Below are 22448 nucleotides of genomic sequence, written 5' to 3' on the forward strand. Positions count from 1 at the left end.
CAACCTGCCTGATGCATCTTCACTGTCTAACCAACAAATAAACTCCAGAATTAAATGTAAAAAGCATAAAGGGATGCCAATGGTGACAGAGAAGGATAAAGATGATAAGTTACAGGCTGCTGTTGCCAAGAAAGGATTGGTTTCTATATATATATATATATATATATATATATATATATGTATATATATATATATATATATATATATATATATACATATATATATATATATATATATATATATATATACACATATACATATACATATACATATATATATATATATATATATATATATATATATATATATATATATATATATATATATAAACTTGTAAGCCTCTCTATAGCTGTGAGTAACTCACCAACAGAACTCTGCTTTATGCAGCCAAATGGCAAAAAAATGGAATATATACAGTTATATCAAAATGTGTCCAGTATAGGATCATTCAAAGAAAAATCTTGCATAAGACACACTCACTGGCCGCTTTATTAGGTACACCTTGCTAGTACCGGGTTGGACCCCCTTTTGCCTTCAGAACTGCCATAATTCTTCGTGGCATAGATTCAACAAGGTGCTGGAAACATTCCTCAGAGATTTTAGTCACACAGTTGCTGCAGATTTGTGGGCTGCACATCCATAATGCAAATCTCCCATTCCACCACATCCCAAAGGTGCTCTACTGGATTGAGGTCTGGTGACTGTGGAGGCCACTGGAGAACAGTGAACTCATTGTAATGTTCAAGAAACCAGTTTGAGATGATCTGAGCTTTGTGACATGTTGTGTTATCCTGCTGGAAGTGTCCATTAGAAGATGGTACACTGTGGTCATAAAGGGATGGACATGGTCAACAACAATACTCAGGTAGACTGTGGCTTTTAAACGATGCTTAATTGGTACTAAGGGACCCAAAGTGTGACAAGGAAATGTCCCCCACACCATTACACCACCAGCAGCAGTCTGAACCATTGATACAAGGCAGGATGGATCCATGCTTTCATGTTGTTATATCTGAATGTTGCAGCACAAATCGAGACTCATCAGACCAGGCAATGTTTTTCAAATCTTCTATTGTCCAATTTTGGTGAGTCTGTGTGTGAACTGTAGCCTCAGTTTCCTGTTCTTAGCTGACAGGAGTGGCAGGTGTGATCTTCTGTTGCTGTAGCTCTTCTGCTTCAAGGTTCAACATGTTGTGCGTTCAGAGATGGTCTTCTTGGTTGTAACGAGTGGTTATTTGAGTTACTGTTGTCTTTTTATCATCTCGAACCAGTATGGCCGTTCTCCTCTGACCTCTGGCATCAACAAGACATTTTCCCGCAGAGAACTGCCGCTCACTGGATGTTCTCTCTTTTTCAGACCATTCTCTGTAAACCCTAGAGATGGTTGTGTGTGAAAATTCCAGTAGATCAGCAGTTTCTGAAATACTCAGACCAGCCTGTCTAACATGAACAACCATGCCACATTCAAAGTCACTTAAATCACCTTTCTTCCCCATTCTGATGCTCAGTTTAAACTTCAGCAGTCATCTTGACCATGTCTAAATGCCTAAATGCAATGAGTTGCTGCCATGTGATTGGCTGATTAGATATTTGTGTTAACAAGCAGTTGAACAGGTGTACCTAATAAAGTGGACAGTGAGTGTGTATTACACCAGGTAATGTAATAAAATGACTGCTATGGTCTCAGATAAATGCAGACATGGATGCAGTACAACAGGCACCCTGTCTGCAGTAAACTCCTTCTGGTCAGTAGTAACAAATTCCCTCACAGAGATCCTCCAGGTTGATGTTCCTAAACATCCTATGCTGTGTATACATGTGGACCAAACAGATGGGTTATCTATCCCTAAAATGTATATGTAACATTGGGTTGCATTGCTGTAAAATGGGAATACTGTTATGAATTGGAAGATAAGAACTCCTGTTGTAGCTTGACCAGTTGGTTAGAAGAGTTTATTTAATGGATGCCACATTATGGCACCTTGACCTAGAGGAACTATGGGATGCAGTAACTGAACTTTGAACTCCTTACCAGTTATGTATTTTCTTAGCCTGTTTGCTTCTGTGCATATATATATTGTTCTGTGTTATTTTTTAAGGTATATATTGTGTGTGCATGTATGTGTTGAATGTCCAGTCTCTCATTTAAAAGGAAAAAGTATGAAAGTCGTGTCTTTGTGTCGTGGCATCTTGACTTTCTCCCTCTAAAAGCTAACGTTAGCCGCTGACGCTACAACGCCTGTGTTTTCCTACCAGGATGATGTCACACAGGTTATAGGTCTTGCTTGTTCTTTCTCTTCGCAGCTGATAAAAAGGACTGTGATTCGCTGGATAAAACAGTTCATGTAATATGACTTTACCAGTAACAGGGATATTGGTGTTGATGAGCACTTTCACACAAAACTCAACTAAACTACAATACCACGAACTGTGACTTATCTTGTAAAATGATGTGGTAAATTGACAAACATCATATTGTGTACTTCACACATGCACAATTCAAACAGGAGCAAAAGATGATTTGTCTCACAAGTGTTTTCCTGCAGTAAGGTGGGGCACACTGGAAGGGGAGGGACTTTGTTTCTCTATTAATAGACAAAGAAACCATGGCTAGCAGCAGTGGTTTGAAAAAATGAAGAGGAAAGCAAAAACAAAAAAATATTCAAGTCTTTAGGAGCATGTTTTAATGTCATCTTCACAGCATTAATCTGTCTAAAATAACATAAAGGAAAAATAAGAAAACACAGGCTATTTCTGACTGAGCACAGCTATTTATAGTTCAAAGTTTTTAATAAAAAGGGACAACAGGGAATTAAACCTTCATATTTTGTGTCTTTCTCTGTATTTATGTAATGTTGCAAACATCAGCTGGTTGCCGTTGTTGCCTGAGTTGAAAAGTTTTGAACGTATGTAGCATTTCTGCAACACCAAAGGAAAGGAACAAAGATACAAAACTATCTCTAAAGTGAACAATACTTTGATACCACACTACAAAGACATACAATACATGTTTCCCAAAGCATTTATTTAGTCTGGTTTGGGGAAGAACCCGTCCACTGTCACAGGCAGAACACAACACAAATGTATGTGCATCCACAGTGACAAAGTGACAACCACTGTGACAACCTCCCAGTCAAAACCTTAAGACCATCAACGTCACTGCGCAGCAAAGCTTCTAATTTTGTCATCCTGGAATTAGAAGGTTCTATCTGACATCCTTGTGAAATTGAGTTATTCACATATTCTTTATCTCTGACAACTTATTAAAGTTATGTGAGTTTTTTTTATTTTTTATTCTAAGCATTTGACTTTGACTTTTTATTTAGAAAACAAAAAGGTTCCATCTGCAAAGTGAAACGCTAACTCTATAATGTTCTAACTGTAAGACAGCCACTTGAGGCCCCCATGAGGACCAATCAGGTTCTGCCTCTTTGTCATGTCGCTGCACTGCTCCGCGGCAGCGGGAGACGGAAAAGAACTCAATGGAGATGAGAAAATGTTATAAAAAGGATCAAAAACAAGATCAAGGCTGAGGATATTTGTTGGCAATCGCTTTAGGACAGGTGCAGGTGTTTTTTTGAAGTCCTTTATACCAGTCACAGACAAAAACCTGAACTTATCCTTTAGTGATTGCCTCTTACTGTTGGCTTGAGCAGGGCTCAACAACAAGGCTTGCCTGGGGCAAATAAAATGCCATGTCAGGCAAGTGAACCCAGCAACCCAGTAAAAAGAGACTTAAATTATTAAACTACTTTGATTAACAATAGATTATTTATAGTTAAAGTCTTTGTTGGTATCTGAGAACCGCAAAATAAATACAACAATTTGTACAGGGGGAAGAGAAATTACTTCAGGTGAGTACATTTCTGACCTATTTGCTACGATCTCAAAAGTGACCATCAACGTTAAACCCTTTTTAGCTACAGGCTAACATTAGAAGGACAATGTTAGCTGGCTAATGTGGTAGCTAACAAAGAAAATAAATTCCCCAGCAAGGTCTAAAACAAATTTTAAAAAAGGCTGAAATCGCCTGGAATTTCTACTGCTGTCCTTCACAAGAACAGGAAGTTTATGAAACTTGGAAACATGTTACTGTTTTCTGTCTTCCTACAGCTCTTTAAAAAGTCTAAAACATTTTTTCTATAAATATGAGGCTTGAAGGTCAAAATTATCTACATTTTAATTTTGTTTCTATGTGTAAACACTCATGACAACATTAGTTTTAAATTATGAGTAAACTGTTTTTGTTCCTTGAAAATATTTTGCAGACAGAACCTTAATAATTCCATTTCATAATAATAAACACTTACAAATTTGATAGGATTCTGAGAATTATACAATTAGGGTGTCTGGCATTTTCATGTATAAAAGGGACCTGTTCCACATATTTTGATATTTGGAATACAAAAGGCTTAAAGGTATAGTTCATCTAAAAATCAAATTACATTTGAATTTTTCAAATGGTGCGTCGAGCACCACAAGCTGATGAACGGCCGACACCTCCAAAACCCTGCAACTCACGCCAAAACTAGCAAAAATAGCACTAAAGACAATGGGAGAAATATCTATCCATGATTTCTGGGTGAAATGTACCTTTAAAGCTCAATATCTCAAAACTGCTCAGACTGCAGATAGAATATATAATTCCAAGGTGGTGATCATAAGAAGATCATATATGAAATGCTGTTTTTAATGACACTGACCTCAGTTGAAAGGAACAGTTGTGTAGTATAATTAGTTTTATTTCAGTGAATAATCCTTTTCATCACGGTGGCTTTCCGTCCTTGGACTTGACTCATGAATGCCTCTGCTTGAATGTGGTGTGTGTATTCGGCCCGCCACTCCTAAATCCTAGCCGCCACTCCTTCAAATTTCTTTTTTCTTTTTTTTTTTTTTTATTATTGTTGACGCAAATAGACCACCGCCGCATCTCTCCACCTTCAAAACAGACTCCTGTCGGGTACTTGCGAGCACTAAGGTAAACTGCAGATAACTATCTTGCTCAGTATGGAAATATATTTGCGCATGCTCATTTACATGATGCTAGCGTTGTTTGGGGGGCGCGGTCAGGCACGTCAAGCACCTAGGCGACAGGGCAGAGTCAGAGGAGCGAATTCCCGAATTACAAATAAACAATAAAGCAGCGAATTACCGGCCGGAGAAGAGGTAGACGCAAGTTATTAGCTTGAGATAACTCGACATAGATTTTACAAGTTAAACAGACGTTTACAATATGTTGATGACCAGCTAACGTTACGTAACTTATCGGTAGTTTAAGTTAATTTGGCCCGGTGCCAACTCAGTGTTGCTAACGTGAGTAAACTAATTGATAGTATTAGGCTAACGTTAATATCTAACTACACACCATTATGTAACAACTGATTGCATTTTTCAGATGAGTTTATTGAAATATTTCTCTAAGAAGAGAAACAGAACGCCTGCCCCCGCTGCTGAAAAAAATGTGTATGGTTTGTCCTTCTAAATATGTCTATGTATGTATGCACATGTTTGTACCTGCTCTTTGTGCATTTGTCTATTGCAAGATGTTGTGTGTCACTGTGTCCTTCTGTGTGTGTATCTAAGTGCATACTTTTCTCGCCTTTTTCTCTAAAGGTTTTCTGTAGGGTTATTTTCTGTAATGCTGCTGAAGTTCTGAGGCAACCTCTTTCTAATGGAAATCAGCTGGTGGGTGTTTGGAACAAAGGAAGGAATAAGGGAAGAAAAAATGGCAGGAGAGAGCAGAGCAACAGGAGGAGAAAAAAAGGAGGGAGGAGATTAAGGAGCAGAGGCTGTGAAAGGCTGTAGGCCATAGGAAAAGAGGGGAACATATTTGCAAGTGATTGATATTACCCCCAGATTATTTGCCCTAAAGTGGCATCTTCCTTTGACAGCTTTTTTTTGCCAGATTAACCAACATGCCTGCAGTGTACATCTTATAATTTAGCAGAGCAAATTACATTCAGTATTCTGGTAGGGCTTCTTATGTTAACAATAATCCTCCACCGACAAAACGGTAATTAGCTGTTGGTGTCCAACATGGAAGCCAACAGATTTCAGATTCAAGGATTTTAGTTATCAGCTACCTGTTGGAAAACATCAGCTCCCTCATCGTAGTCCACCACCGTGAAGAAGAGCTTGTTGGAGAATGCAGATGAGTAACGCCATGAGTTCGCCAGGACCTGGTACTCCTCATTGGCCTGCCTGTAAGATGAGATGCATAGAGGGATATTACACCTGTGTAAAAGGGCACAGCTCATCACTTGCTTTGCATACAAACTGATGTACCCCAGATGTCATCCAAGTTCTGAAAACATACGAAAACATAATTTTCAGACCCATTTTGCCACAGTTCTGTAGAAGAGGATCTAATTTTCCAGCCAAACAATAATCCTACAGAAGTATTAGCATATCAGCTCATTCAAAGTCCTCGGAATAGTCCAGACTTTGCCTCACCAGACCACACAGACCACACATCTCCGTACCTGAAAAAGAGAAATGAGAAAATATTCAAGTGTGAACAACCGTGACTACTGTTCTGAAGCCTCTTGTTTGGCATTACGGTGGTCACCATCTTGTTTTCTTGCAAACACAGCATGCGCAGTGTCAACGAGAGCGTGGAGCTGGTGGGTGACGTACTGCTTCTTGGGCGTTGTTTGGTTTGGCCTGTCCATTCAGCAGGAAATAATCGCAGCCTGCCGGGCCACAAAGTTTCTGATATTACCGCCACTAAAATATGTTTATGAAAACAATGGACAATGCAGTAGGGCTGATATTGAAAAAATATGTAATTGCAATTATTTTTACTGATATTGCAATTGCGATATGACTTGCAATATTTGAAAAAATGCAAATTTTTACATCATTGTTCTCATTTTAATTTAAAACATGGTGTGATTTTAGCACAGATCTGTACCAGAAAAAGATGTCCATAAAAATTCTTGACAGTGATTGGATCAACACTCACTGAGAATGACTTTTCAAACACACAGTAGCCCTGTCATAAAGCAGACCATGCTGTATTGTCTATTTTACTCTAAATGGGGACATAATTTAGTAAATGAACATTATGTTATATAGACAAACAATTGAAACTACAAACTAAGGACATAAATTCATTGGGAAAAAGTTTACTGACATATTATTCAAGTGTAAATAAGGGTCATTTTTCCATGAGGTTACATACAATCAGGCTCTTTTGTAGCCAGTGAAGTCGCCCACTGCTGGCCATTAGTAAGAATGCACTTTTAAGGCTCTTCCACATTGGATTCACTTTTAGACCCAGGAGCTCCATCCACTAATTAATATTCAGCGTACTGTTGAACTGATGATGATTATTTAAAGGGACAGTTCACCCTAAAATCAAAAGTACATATTTTACTTTACATTTTTACTTGTTGTGAGCAGTTTCATGTAGGAACTTATTTCTTTCTGCAGTAGAATCTCTAATAGAGAGAAAGTATTTCCTACATAAAACTGCTCACAAACTTGAGTAACAGGGTCGTAATTTTTGGAAAGAGAAAACAGTTCAGACTTTTTAAAATGTACTTTTTGGCACTTTGAGCAGCACAAGCCAAGTGCAATTTAGTCCCATTATACTGGAGAGAAGGCAGACAACTCTACGGCTGATATCTCCAAAACTCTGCAACTCACACCAAAAAAGTTTAGATGGATAAATCAGACTACAGGTCAGGGGGAAAACATGTATTTTTGAACTGCTATCAGAAGGGAACCAACACTGTGACAGTCAAAAGAGAAAAATAGTGTGTACTCAAGATCTCTTGTACACATTATTGTCAATTATTCTGCTCCCCCTATGAGTATGTTTTTACAAACACATGGTTTCATTTGACTTTTACAGTTTTTTTCTCTTTCTTAACCTGCTCTTTATCCTCTGGAAGGTGTTATTTTGATTCTGACAAGCTATGGGTACAGGCACTGCACAAAGGATGAAATGAATGCATTTATTCATGAAGAAGAAATAGCGGTATAAAAAAGGAGGACAGTATCACAAGAAAAAAAGACACAACAAGTGACCCTTAAAAAACAGAAGGTAAAGACAGGGTAAAACGAGGGGGAGTAAGCAAAGGGACAAAGTGAAAAAGACTCTGCCAGACTCCAAAAAAAGATGCAGAGTCAGAAAAAGTAGAAAGAGAAAAAAGAAAACTGTATTATTTACTAGATCCTTGGCAGTATCTCTCTTCGTCCTGTAATGGTCTTTGTGATGTGCAGATAAAGATAATTATTTTCATTTCTCTCTTTTTTGAATCTTGTTTGTTGTTTTCTTTAGATTTCCTTCAAACTTTGCTGAACGGAGGTGTTAATTTAAGCAGCCATGGTCAGTCCAGTCTATCATCTCAGTCTTCCACTTAACAAGATAAACAATTAAATGCCAAGAAGCAGCCTCTCTATTACCTCTCTGTCTTGTTTTTGACTTTAGCTATACGTCTCTTTCCCGCTGCTTAATATCACTTTGACATCGTGTCTTGCGTCAACTGCCTTTTGTGTTGGCTTTAATTAGTGGGAAATTGTCTGTCAGGATGTGTTATGTGCGCCGATGTTAGAACGTTATCTTTGCAGCTAATGTTAGGACGGTCCTTTTGAAGCATCGACACAGTTGAAGTTGAAACTCAGGCCAGTAGATTGTCAAGGATTGTAGCGGTGCTCATCTTGGTCCCTGAGGACTGCTTTGCTGGAGTTGTCAAGAAGTCACTGAGGTGTAGTTTTAACTGTCCTGATCAAGAGATTTTTCTTTTATTTAGAAATGTTGTCATATAGCAAAAAAAATCAATAAATAAAACAGAATAAAAAATGAGACTGTGAGAAGTTAAACATGTTTTTTAAAACCAGTCTTTCCTTTATAATAAGACACCTCAATTGTGTACGCCTGAGTGTTTTACACCAGTGAAGTAACACATATTGTTGAAACTGTATCATGTAAAGTAGGGCTGCACAATTAATTGCAATATTATCGAAATCACAGTGTTACCGAGTGCAATATCCAAATCGCAGAACCAGAACCAAATTCCAATTTCTTGAAAAAGGAAAACTGTGTAAGAAAACAGAACTGTAATAAAGTCATGTAGTGTTGCAGGGATGCCCTGGCCTAAAAATGAAAACTGTAATGCAAAAATGATCATTCCCACTAACTGTATTGCATATCGCAATAGCAATTTCAGTCAAAATAATTGCAATATTACTTTCTTTTTTTTACCATATCCGGAGTCTTAATCTTAAACTACAGGAGTTCTGGAATCTTATCAGATTTTGCAATCTGACTGCATCATATACATATGGAGAAACTTCACAGATTCTCTTCTCTCTAATCTAAAAACACCCACACACTGCTGGATATTATCAAGATTATTGTGCCAGAGGAGAGAACACGATCTCACTTGATCTTGCGTGATTTTGTGAGGAACGTACTCCCACGTCCCGGAACAACTTGCTGTAATAACGTTAACGCTTTGCAGTGAGGAAAAAAACAAAAGCAGATGTTAAACGAGCCTAGATGAGAAAATGTTTGGGGAGATACGTTGACACAGGTTTCCTATCCTGCAGCAAGAACTGGAGGTGAGATTTTAGTTTTAATATCTGTAAAGAGGTGTATGCAAGCTAACGTTAGCCATAAGAGCTAGCATATACTGCTGCTTGCTCGCGCTTTCCTGTCTGTCCCAATGTAATCATCCAGACTTTAAATCTTGAATGTCAAATGTGTTAAGAAATTATTGTCACGGCTCCATTGATTCTAAGACAAAACCAGAGAGGTGAAGTTTGGATCTGTAAACCCCTCACATTACTGGATAACCCAGATTTCTCCTCCGATTCTCAGGAGGGATGAATCTGAGGAAAAACGGCCCAAAACCCCTGTAGTGTGGGGCCAGCATTAATCATGCAGTTATTCAAACATTAAATATTTAACTATTACTACATATTTTCAAGTTTGAGTTACACATGAAAATTCTTGCCACACACAAATGAGCTTTACAGGATGGCAGGCACTTAATTTATCTGCATTTAATACAGCAATACATTTCAATTTGCAAGTGCTTTTTACCCAAACCTAAGTGGTCTCAACTGATCATCAGCTGTGTGTGTGCATAACAGGAAAATGCCTTAAAAGATGATTTTATGTTTTAAGTCTGCAGTCTGGTTATTCATGTCCGATCTTATCTGTGCCAGTATAACAATCATCTATTTAAATCTAATAATACTCTCAATGTGTGTCACCACAGCGACATAAATTAACCAGCACAACAAGCTAGGGACTTAAATTATTCAAAAATTACAAAGACTTTTTAACTATTTATTTTTCATGGTCTGGTAGTGAAAATGGTACAGACGGCTGTGAACTAGTCTGTCAGTATGACATTTTTGCTCCGACATAAATTATACATCTACAGTATATATTGTTGTAGCTACACTGAAAGCTGCTCTGTTTATTAATTTATTTCTTAGCTGTATTTTTAAATAAATTCCTTTATTCTTTTCCTTCTGCATTATTGTACATGTACATAACATTTTAATTATGCATTATATTTTTTCATCGCTATCATCAGTGACATAGTGGACCAATTCCAACCCCCCCCCAAAATACAATCATGATATGTGCGTGAATCACTGCACTAGTGTTGTCACAATACTGGAATTTCTCATTTTGATACAATACCTTTAAAACATTGATATTTGACACTATTTTCAATACCTCAGGGAAAAATTCACTCAACATTGTAGGGCTAACATTTAAGATTATTTATTAAAAGATTAATGTAATGAAACTATGGCATGACTACGGATATTCAACCAAATGAGACGGGTGACAAAAAGAAGACAGCAGTGTGAGCGAGCGAGAGGAGGTGGGACTATGTGGGCACTGCAGCAGTGTGTGCGTCAAGTCGCTGTCAGAGAAAAGAAAGAGCAAGAAAATGCATCAATAGTCTGAAAAATATTCTAATATTCAGTATCAATACTTATGCATATTTTTGACAAAACTACACTGTACGCGTTTTATGATTAAGCTTATTTTAGTGTCCTACATATGAGCAAAAACAATAATTAGGTTCTAGTTTCCATAAAAAAGGGAAAAACAATAATCAATTGAAATATGTAATCAAAGAAATATGTAGCATATATGTAGAAGCCTCTCTCTGCTGATTATATGGCTTTTGCAATTTCATTTATATGTTGTTTTTATGTGAACAAAGCTGGCAAAACCTATGCACAAGCAGAGACTGCACATCTAGAAATATCAGTGAAAACTACAGTGCTCTACTTCATTGTTTCCAGAAAAGAAGTAGATAATTACTGGCAAACCTTAAACGAAAAAATCATTACTTGAGCTGCAGTTTTTCAAAATGAATAATACACCATGATGCATTGTGTGAAAATACTGGCTGTCGATGTCATGAATGTACTTCATGTTGTCTCTTTTCTAATGTGAAGCAATTCTGAATTAAAAGCCCAGTAAAAATTACTATGTAGAATGGAAGTGGGACAAAGCTTAAGAGTGATGTGGAAGTGAGGACCTCAGTGATTAGCCATCTTTTTCACCGCCTGATAGTCCTCTTAACGCACACGTTCAGGTCACCGTCTAACATCCATCTCTTACTCTTACTCCCTCTCGCTCTCCATTTCTAATGATGCGATGCTATCGTGGATGTTAATAAGAGAAGGCCAGTGGAGATGGAGAGGAAGGGGGCGACGGGAAGAAACAAACGGACAAAGAGGAAACAGCAGACTGACAAAAAAGGAATACAAACAACAGAATGAGGGTGAATGAGAGCGGCTTGACAGTAATGAATACATCTAGCGATTTAACAGAAATTAGTAAGAGCAGTTTCTTTTTGTGTCGTACTCCACAGTGGATGATGGCAAAATTTAAGAGGAATAGAGCCTTGTACAAACTTGTTTGGCATTCAAATGAAATTGTGGTCATGACAATGAAGCACACTGTGAATTAAAATGTAACAGCATCAATGAAAGTGAAATAAAAAGAGTCTTTGTGGGGTTTTTTTGTCGAATTACTACCTCCCAATTGTACGTCTCCACCAACCAGTCAAGCTGCAGTTTATATCCATGTCTGTCCAGACTCTAGTAAGTATAGTGAGTCCAGTGAGTAATTTGCAGAGAGAAAAACACTGTCTTCACTTAGAGACTATTTTTACAGAGGAGGACAGATGACTGAACATTAGGATGTCACTGTGAAGTTGACCTTTGAGCTTTTCAATATAAAATGTCATTATTTCACAATTTTTATCTTATTAGATATTCGTACATTCAAAGTTACAGGTCAATATAGTGGTAAGTTCAATATTAAACTGCTTCCAAGTCTTACATTATATGAATGTGGACAGACATGGATGTAAACTGTAACTTGGCTGGTTGGTGGAGACAAACAACTGTGAGGCAGTGATTCTATTTTTTGACTGCTCTGTTTTATACAACCATTGACAGCTGACTTCTCATTCGTCTTAACAAGCTGCTAGGGGCTGCAAGTGGGGACAACATATGTGGAGGTTATTAACGTTTGCCAAAGTTTGCAAAACCCTGCTGGTTGCATCAAGCAGTTGCAGTAGGTGCTTCACCATCTGTTGTCTGGCAGAGATCTGCACTCTGCTGGTCACAGTGACCTCCGACCACCAAATTCTGATCAGTTCATCTTTGAGACCAAGTGGACATTTGTGTCAGACATAATGAAATTCCCTCCAGGTGTCCATGAAATATCGCGTTCACAAGAAGAGAATGACATGAGTTCACAGTGACCTTTGACCACTAAAATCTAATAAGTTCAGTCCAAATATACATTTATGTCAAGTTTAAAGAAATTGCATTCACAAGAATTGGACGTACAGGGACAGACATACTGTGCATATATATAAATCAAAAACATAATGCCTTTGGCCACAGCTGTGACTGGCATGGAGACATAAAAAGAGAGAGAGGGGATGCTAAGGGAATGCTAACATGAGTGATAAATAAGTTATTTAATCAAGTGACTGATGAAGTAGGAGACTGGCTGATTAGAGTAACGGTCAGGATGGAGAAGGTAAGTGTTGATTTCATCAACTAGCTGCACGTCCCCTCAAGACACCAGGACAGGGATCAACCAACTTGTTTATACAACACTAAGAAAAAAGGTGCAGATTTACCAACATCAAGCAGTCATGAATTCCTCCAGACCCGACTGCAGAGTGTATACCATGCATAACAATGTAATGTCAATCAGGCAACGTGACATGTTATTTCCCACACCTAAACAATGAGTCACATGCCTGGTCTCCACGTTTGTTTGACACTGGAGAGAGATTTCAACAGAGATTTGTGGGGGAATGCGAGAAATCATTCATCGCTGAAGATCAGAGCGGCAGCCGCCTTTAGTTGCGACTCGCAGTTACAAAGTGTTTTACCGAGGCGTAAAAATCAACACATCAACAATAAAAATAAAATTACAAACAGTCATAGCAGGCAAGATAAATAAAACCAGAGAGAACAGCACTAACCGCAAATCACATGGACCTGAGAAAACAAAAATAAGACAGTCTGTTCCTTCTGTATACAGGCTATATGCAATCCAATTAGTAGCTTCTGCTACTGTTGTCACTGTCACTGTTACACTGAGGTACAGTGTAGTGTGCACATAATCAAAATAGGTGAAGGTACACAGGTAACAGGTAAACATATGACTACATCTGAATGCAGTAGCTCAGCAATTCTTTTTCTCTTTTTTTTAGCAGTTCATTTCAGGGTTTTAATTTAGAGCCCCGCCCCCACATCAGTGAGAATCAGAACCTAAACTTTACCTGCAATCATCATAGACTTATTAAGGCATCTTATACTTATTTAAATATAAGATTAAACACTTATTAAGAGTCATTCACTTGTATTCTCAACTGGTGCAGCAGCTGTGCTCCAGCAGCTGTTGAGTTGTTTCCACAGTGACGAGTCTAGCTTGCAGCTAACAGAAGCTAATACTTTTTGACCCTTTTTTTTTTTTTTTTTTTTTGAGCAGTAAAGTCACTGATGATGTAATTCTCACAGCCTTTAAATGCAACATTATCCTCCCGAACATCCAGCTTGGCCTTTGAAGATGTATTGTTCACAATTTGGTGTCCTCTGCTTCCTAATTTTGTCTTTACTGTATGTCTTTAGTTTTGGCTGTCAGCAAGCCTTCATTGACGTCACAATGATGTCCCATCATTTGAAAGGATGTGGGGTCAAAGGCTGTATCATAGACTTTCACAATAAAATCCTGCTGGCTGATCAGGCTGTATATTACTGTGTGATCAAATATAAATGCTAAAAATACCGCCAAATCATTTGTTCTCACCTGCTGCTCACCATCAGTGTGTTCATTTTCATCTGTGCCCTCACTTGTGAATTTCTTTAAATATATGTCTATACCATTACACAATGTTTTTGCGGGTCATCTTCTAGCAGCTCTGTGTCTGTCTGTAACACAGCTTCAGTGTTAATTGAGTATAACTCAGAGACGTGAGGTGTAACCAATTAGATAGTGCTGTGGGCAGGACATTGAGCGAGACTAGAGAGTGTAGTATCATTATAATGTATATTGTTTAATTATCTATTATATGTATTATAGTGTAATACAGTGGAGTAGAGCAGACATCCTCAAAGACTGGGTCGGGACCCACAGGTGGGTCACAGGGGATTTTATTTTGGTTGCCAAATAAATAAAATCCTATAGAGGAAAGTCTGCTAATTTAAGATTTATATCTGTAGTACGCTTTCTATAAAGCATTGAAATGTGTATATTGTGTTACTGATGATAAACTTCAAAAAACAGTCTGTTAATTCCATCTAAATGCACTTGTTTTGTCTCATTTATGGCTAAAATGTCCTTTATTGTTTTCCTGATAAGAGCAAATAAAAACAATGAGATGGCCCGTTAACTCAGTCGAAATAAATTTATATCTCATTGACAAAGTTTTTACATTGTGAATGTATAAAAGAAAATATAAAGCTTTAAGGTAATATAGAGTGATGCAAAAAAAGGCAGCAAAAATGGTCAAGAATGTTATGCACAAATGAACTATTACCAGAATTTATTGATAAGGTTTACTATGACTTTGGTCGCAATGGTTTGTCATGGGTCCACAGGAAACGAGTTTGGGAAACACTGGAGTGTAGTATTAGTACTGTACTGTATTGCATGATAAAAATGTTGCTTTATTTTCTCTTTTTTATATTTGCATTTGCTCTTTCAAAAGTATTTATTATCAGATAAATGGATGGCTTACTAAAATAACTGACAGCTGCAGTGATGGTTTCATTTAGATCAGACATGAAAAAAGTGCAGTAATTGCACTAATCTGGTTTTTGCACTCACATGATGATCTTAGAAAATCTGTATATGCAATACTTGTACTGCGCTGACTATTCCAAAGTATCTTTCAGGGCCGTGGACAGCACCATGGACAGCACCAAGAGGCAGCTCTCATTTGAAAACCAGTGTTGTGTGCAGAGCTGTCCGTGGTGCTGAAATAATGCCATTGTCAGGGAGTTAAAATTATTAGATTTGAATGGAAATTCATTTAAAATTTAAACTAAAGAATGAGATCAACTTTCTAATCTTGTATTAGCATTCTGGGGAAGTGCTTGACCTTACCACACTACACTTCATTCTGCTGCAAACATTATAAAAGTAGGATTTTGTCAATAAAAATCCAATGTAAAGCTCATGGTTGGGATTTTTGGAGAATCTCCTCATGCATTAAAATGCTTTGAGAACGCAAGTGGGTAAGTAGGTCTTCCTGGCCTTGTTCTGTGGAAATTATTCATTCTCCCTTTGGTAGTACTGCTGGCTGTCCCTTTGATCTAAATGTCAACGTGACCCACAGGTTCTGGTTATATAATGCCGTTTTCTGTTTCCCAAGGTGGGCTGGTCTATATGTGTATGTGGAAGGAGGGTACGTGAAATATCAGATGAGTTCTAGGACAGTCATGCTTGTGTGTGTCTGTTTGTGTGTGAGCATGTGACCTCAGAGCTCACAGACTGTTTCAGTGCGCAGAGTAAACTTGCAGGAGGACATGAGAATCTCAGGCAATAGATGGGAAGGACAGAAGAACGGCTGTTCAGCTCCGAGCTATGCCGGAGTGCGTCTGTGTGTGTGTGTGTGTGTGTGTGTGCGTGTGTGTGTGTCCATACCTGCAGACAGAACACTGCCTTTGTGGCTGCAGGGCAGTGAACATGACGATGACAGAGTAGTTCCTGGGTGGGGCCTTGACGAAGCGACGGAACTTGTCCCCGTTCATCCGGACGACCGAACGCCGAGAGGACCACTCCATCATCTGGTCAACCTTCTCTGACAGCAGATTCTGGACACACAGACGAGGAGGGGGACAGAGAGGACAGTGCATCCCTTTAGGATTTTCAGATTCAAACAAAAACAGTCCAACAATGCTAAAGAAGTTACAAATAATATTCAGTCGCAGAATGTAAGTACATTTACATTTATACTTTTAGCCCCACTACATTTCCCTGACGTGTCGTTAGTTATTACTTTTCAGACTGAGATTTTACGCACAAAACATATCAGAATTAGAATCAGTTTTAATTCAAAGTAGGTTTACACATGTAAGGAATTTGCTGTGGCATATTTCTGCATAAGAATAAAAATACAAATAAAGAAAATCACAGATGGTCCCCAATACTTTTTCTGCTCTGATGTCCTTAAAATCAGATTTGTACATGCCAACTAAAAACATAATTTTGAAGCACTTTTCAAGCATTTTCAAGGTGCATTTTCCAGCACCTTAAAGCTGTGGAAAATGACATATTTATACACAAAAAGATGATTTCACCTGTTCATCATTAAATTATCAACCGAGCTTTTATCAACCAAAATTATGTTTTGTGAAAGAATTCTATGGGTGATAAATTAAAGGATAACATGACAAAGTTTCATGTTTTAAAGTCTGTAAGCAGACTTACTTTTAGGGAATCAAATTTAGGTTTTCAAGCTTTTCTAAAGATACAAGTTGGGGGGGGCTCCAAGGAAAAAAGGTTAGGAACCACTGATATAGATGATAAAAATAAAACTATTAACGGCGCCTTTTTGCATAATGACTCCTTTAACTTTTGATATTTTATTTTGCTGTGTGACGGCCATAGGCCTTCGGTCAGTTCCTGTTCCTGCCTCTGCTTTCTCTTGCAGCCCCTCCCTGGTTGCTTGCCCCTCCCTCCTCGTTGGTGGACTGTTTTCACCTGGACATGGCCTTTAAAAGCTTGGGAGAATCCAAGATGACTCTCTCTCTCTCTCTTCCTCCTGGAAGGCTGGTGCCTTTCAGGCCCCCACTGGTTGTGTTTGGTTTGACTTTGTTTAGCTTAGCCTTGGTTTCCTTTTACACATAGCTTATGTTAGCACACACATTCACAGCACCCAACACCTTCATTACACCACTGATTCTCCTACTTAGTCATTGGGTTCTTTATGTTGCTTTATTTTCAATAAATGAATTATTTGTTTAAAAGCTCTTATTGTGTGGACCTCCCTTCTTTGTTATGCTCTCCAATGAGCTGGGTATAACAGCTGCCATTTATGTACTTTTACTTAGGGCTGGATGATATGGGCAAAATCAAATATCACAGTGGCCTGGCAGCTCAGTTGGTAGAGTGCTCACTCCATGTACTGAGGCTATGAGTCCTCTACAGCAGCCGTGGGTTTGACTCCCGCCTTCAGCCCTTTGCTGCATGTCATTCCCCAACTCTTGCTCTCCCCCTTTCCCGTCAGATATTTAGCTGTCCTATAAATTAAAGGCATAAAAAGCCCCCCAAAATATTATAAAATGAAATAATAATTAAGACAAGGAGCTCATAAATAATCATGAGTATGTGGAATGTGGATATGATGAATAAGTGGGTAAAGCCAAATGATAGAACAGCTAGAAGAGTCTGGAAGTTTAGAAAATTACATAAATTTACTGTGATGCAGCCTTAAAACCAGGAAAAGACACCACACCTATCCTAAATCTAAGAAAAAGTCTCAAATTATGATCAATATAATACCGAGATATTGCCCATGCCTACTTTTAGTTAAGTGACTTTTGAATACATGATTTTTACTTGTAATGGATTATTTTTATACGCCCACTCATACACCACTGCTCCTGTCATAAAGGGAACAAAGCATTTATAGTCAAGTGACAGAACAGTGAAGTTGCAAAGACATTCTGGTTCACTCCTATAAAAATGACCCATTTGTACAATCCCCTGATATGAGCCAGCTTCCCCACAGAATATATCAAAATATTTGACTTTTTACTCGCCTGAAAAACAGGCAATGTCTCTTAAATTTCCCTGACATGCTATTCCCTGACCAGCAGAGACGTTTACAGTATACAGCACACCGTCTGCTATCAAAGTCCAACGCTGAAACACAGTGAGGTGCTGCTGGATGCCAGTTGCTAAATCTAAATTTTAATAGGTTTGACTCCTGGCCTGTTCTGACTAATGGGATGCAAACAAAGAATGTGGAATACAGCAAACCTAACCATTATTTACAAAAAGGGAGCCCTGACTTGGCAGTCTAGGTGTGTGTATATGCACGGAGAAGCCAGAGATATTGGTTATGTTTGCGTGCAAATTGTAGGAGTCTGCTGTTGATTAAATCCGATCCGGCTTGGCTAAAAAGGTCAACAGAGTCAGCAAGGGAACGCTAAAGATAATCTACACGCAGCACATGTGTACAAAAATACACCAGTGAGTGCCTCTGCGATACTCGTAAAAACCTGGAATGTTTATGACAGCAAACTCGTGATGGGGTACAATAATGGTCCAGTGTGGCCGTGTGTGTGTGTCTTATGTGTGTGTTTGGCTGTAAATCTACTGTAAGACTGTGTCAAGTTCTCAGCAGGACGCTGCTTAGTTCCTACCAGCATCATCTTTGCCAGACTTGAGCTCTGAACTGATGACTGATGAAATACTGAGACTGCTGATGAAACACTTGTTGTTTTCCAACCTCTGCCGATCAAACTGTACAGCAAAAAAAAATTTAAAAATCTGTACGGGAAGCAGATTTCAATTTACACCATAAAACTTTGTTTGTGTGTGTGTGTTTGTGTGTGTGTGAGAGAGAGACAGAGAGAGAGGGAACTAGACTGCAATAAATTCATGCAGAGGGTTTGTCATGCATTTTTCATGAAAGATTTTTGTCCACCATCTCTGCATCTTTAACACATACAGGAGCAGAGCTAATATTTTTTCTTCCCCTTTCTTAACCCATTTCTTTAAAACAACAGCTGCCTTACTGTGAATGTGAATGGGTAACACAAAAAGGATTAACACCCTGGTCAAAACAGGCTGAATTAAGCAGCATGCCCGCTGGTGTTGTGTGCACACCATAACTGACCCCCAAACGGTCGACTCAGCCACAATCATCGGTGAGAAGAGTCACATTTTCATTCATACATTAGTTGCAGAAAAAGAAAAGTGCCACTGGGCCCAGGGGATTGTTGCAACACAGACCTTTTCTCTTGTAACACTGTAGTGAGCAGTGCATTGCTGCCAACTGTGCTGTAGCTGCTGTTAGCTAGCTAGCACAGTTAGTGGTCATTTTAGACTGGGTCACAGCACCTGAGGCTGATGGAGCCAAGTTTGATGACCAGGAACAGATAACCGTTACCAAGGAGATGAACAGCGACTCTGTTGGAAACCAGAGCCAAAATGGCAGCTGCCTGGTTACAATATATATATATAATATTACAACTAAAACACTTTAAAAACATAAGCAATATAGCTGCCACAATTAACCAATTAACTGATTAGTAAATGTATCTAATAAATTCAACTATTTTGATAATTGGTTAATTGTTTTGTGTTATTTTTTAATAAAAAATGTCCAGTTTCTCTGATTTCAGCTTCTCAAAGGTGAATATTTTCTGTTTTGTTTTGTTTTTGTTCTTTTGTCTTTTTTTCCATCGTCTTATGACAGTAAACTGAACATCACTGGGTTTTGGACATAAGAAGACATTTGAGGATATCAAGTTGGTCTTTTGAAAACTTGATCATTTTTGACCATCTTCTGACATTTTACAGACTAAACCACTAATCAACTAATCGAGAAAATAACTGATCAGCTCTGCCTAGTTTCAGTTTCATCTGAGTTTCCGGGATCTCCGTTGGAGGCCAGAGCCAAAATGGTGGTTGCCTGGTTACAATTGTTCTTGGATTACAGCTAAATGTTACACTTCATGTTTTTGAAAACATGTTAGACAAGAAACAGGCAATGTAGTGACACAAACTTGATCAATATTTTATCAGCACTGCCTAATTTGACAGTTTTGTGAGCAGTTTATTGTTCACTCGCCTGACCCTTCATTGAGTAAACGATGTCTACATTTTTATGTTCTGAGGTGTTGGTAGTCTACTGCGACCTCTACAGGAAGTAAATGTCATACAGCAGCTTTAAATGTTGAAAAAAACAAAGGCTTGATGCTGAGCTTGCTCTCTTTTGCTGCACAACTGACTACCATAAAAGTGTCCGTTTTATTGTTGACTGCGGGGTGATTTTGTGGAATGCACTGGGGGAAGATACCAAACAAACTAAAAACATCAGACAGTTTAAAAAAGATGATTTGTTTGCGAGATACAGAAATTTGTTCTTTGCTCTTTTCATATTCTTGATTGTGGCGTATTGTCAATTAGAGGAAGGACATAGTGATGTAATCATGGGGATGGATGCTGGGGAGGAAAGTGGGTCTATGTAATTGATTGATTATTGGTGTTCCTCCTACTCCTTTTCAGACATAAAATGTTAACTTATGTTGCAGAATGAAAGTCTGTTCTTTATTTATTGTATCTGCTATGTCTCTTTCTTCTTATACATATTATTTTATTTTCTTAATGTTCAAAATAAATAAGCTGAGTGTGCTCACTTGGGTAGAGGAGCATTTGATGCAATATTGAAACGTAGGAAAGAAGACAGGTAGGGTTTTTGTAGTTGCACTCTTAAAAATGTTTTCCCAATCTGCAATCAGTTTACAGCATTTCATTGTACAGTAACTTTCCATCTCCCCTGCTCTACCACTTTTTCTACAGAGTAGTTTGCTAGTATTGGATCAAGCGGACTGCAGCTAAATAATTAAGCACAGCACCTCATTGCTATTGCTAATCAGACACAAAATCTATCTCTCACACACACATTTTAGGTCATCAGCTTGGCTGCAGAAACAGAGAAGAGCTGTAAACTAAATCTCTCTAGTAAACTGCCTAGAGAGAAGATCTACAAAGACAAACAAAAGAGGGAGAGGATAACGACGAGACAGAGAGCGACAACACACAGAGAGAGAGAGAGAGAGAGAGAGAGAGAGAGAGAGAGAGAGAGAGAGAGAGACACTAGTATGGCAAGTGTTTCTGCTGTATTGCCCGTACACTTCTGACAACACACACTCGAATAATGAGGGAGGAGATTTGCTAGGAGTAAAATACACATACACACGGCTGCACGTCCAGAGGAGACACAAAGAGCTATTTGTACACCTTTTGCTTTTTTTTTTTTTTCTGTCTTTAATTTATCTACCAGAGTTTCTACCCGTATCTACCCATGTGCATTCGGCCCCAAAAGGAGAGCTGTCAGTCCTGGATGCCAATCATACCGGCAGTAATGATGCCCGGCCTTACTCATGTTCCACACGCAAACAAACAGCAGTGCTGAAAGCAGACAGAAGTGCTACTTGAGGGAAGTGTAAGAGATGATAAAGATGGTGAAAAACAGTTGAGAGAAAGGCTGTAAAGAGAAAATCCTTGCTATTATACTGTAGTGTGTTGTGCATGTTTTGAAGTATAGGTCATGTCATTTGGCGGGTCTTAAAATTAACAGTCCTACAAACATTGTTTAAAATATGTCAAGGTAAGGTAAGTGAAAGTATTGAAACAATAAGGGATGACACTTGCTGGTCAGTTGGTCGACTGGTTGGTCATTATACTTAAACATGAGCGGCTGTCCGACCAATGAGAATCCGAACAGTTGCTTTTTAAGATATTATTTTCGGGGTGCGGTACATGTTCAGACCTGATATAAACTGATCCCAAGCTCATTGACAGCATGTCAAAGTACCAGCGCATATCGTTCCATCGGCCGTGATCCAGAAGAGACAGGAGGATAAAAAGTTGATTTTTGATGACAACATGAGTGTGGATGTTATTCCATCAGACTGCTTTCTTAATGACCGCCTGCCAGTAACGTTTCAAACTCAATGACGGAAAAATACCAGCTGTCTGAGACCTGACTTCAAATTTAAAAGTTTAAGTTTTGTCATATTTTGTGTTGTTATAGTGTTTAATTTGTAGATTATCCTGTTGATGTTGTTTGTCCCAGTAGCACGTTGTTAATGTGGCTATTTAGACAGACTCTGAATGTTGGACTAATGTTAATATTGCAGGATGGTTAAGAGAACCATGTAAACATTAAGCCTCTTTAAAAGTGACTAAATTA

At 38.4% G+C, this 22448-nt stretch overlaps 1 protein-coding gene across 1 annotated transcript in view; it reads right to left on the minus strand.

Moving 5' to 3' along the window:
* tusc3 (tumor suppressor candidate 3) overlaps positions 1-22448 on the minus strand; it is a 148946-nt gene that overhangs the window by 79740 nt on the left and 46758 nt on the right. The window contains exons 2-3 of the mRNA XM_084711038.1: positions 16163-16332; positions 6084-6201 (exon numbers count right to left, since the gene is read on the minus strand). Of these exons, the coding sequence (XP_084567164.1) occupies positions 6084-6201; positions 16163-16332 (288 nt within the window). The remainder of the gene's footprint in view (positions 1-6083; positions 6202-16162; positions 16333-22448) is intronic.

This window comes from Lutjanus erythropterus, chromosome 3 (genome assembly GCF_056507025.1).
Source record: "Lutjanus erythropterus isolate fLutEry1 chromosome 3, fLutEry1.hap2, whole genome shotgun sequence".
Classification (NCBI taxonomy): Eukaryota; Metazoa; Chordata; class Actinopteri; order Lutjaniformes; family Lutjanidae; genus Lutjanus; species Lutjanus erythropterus.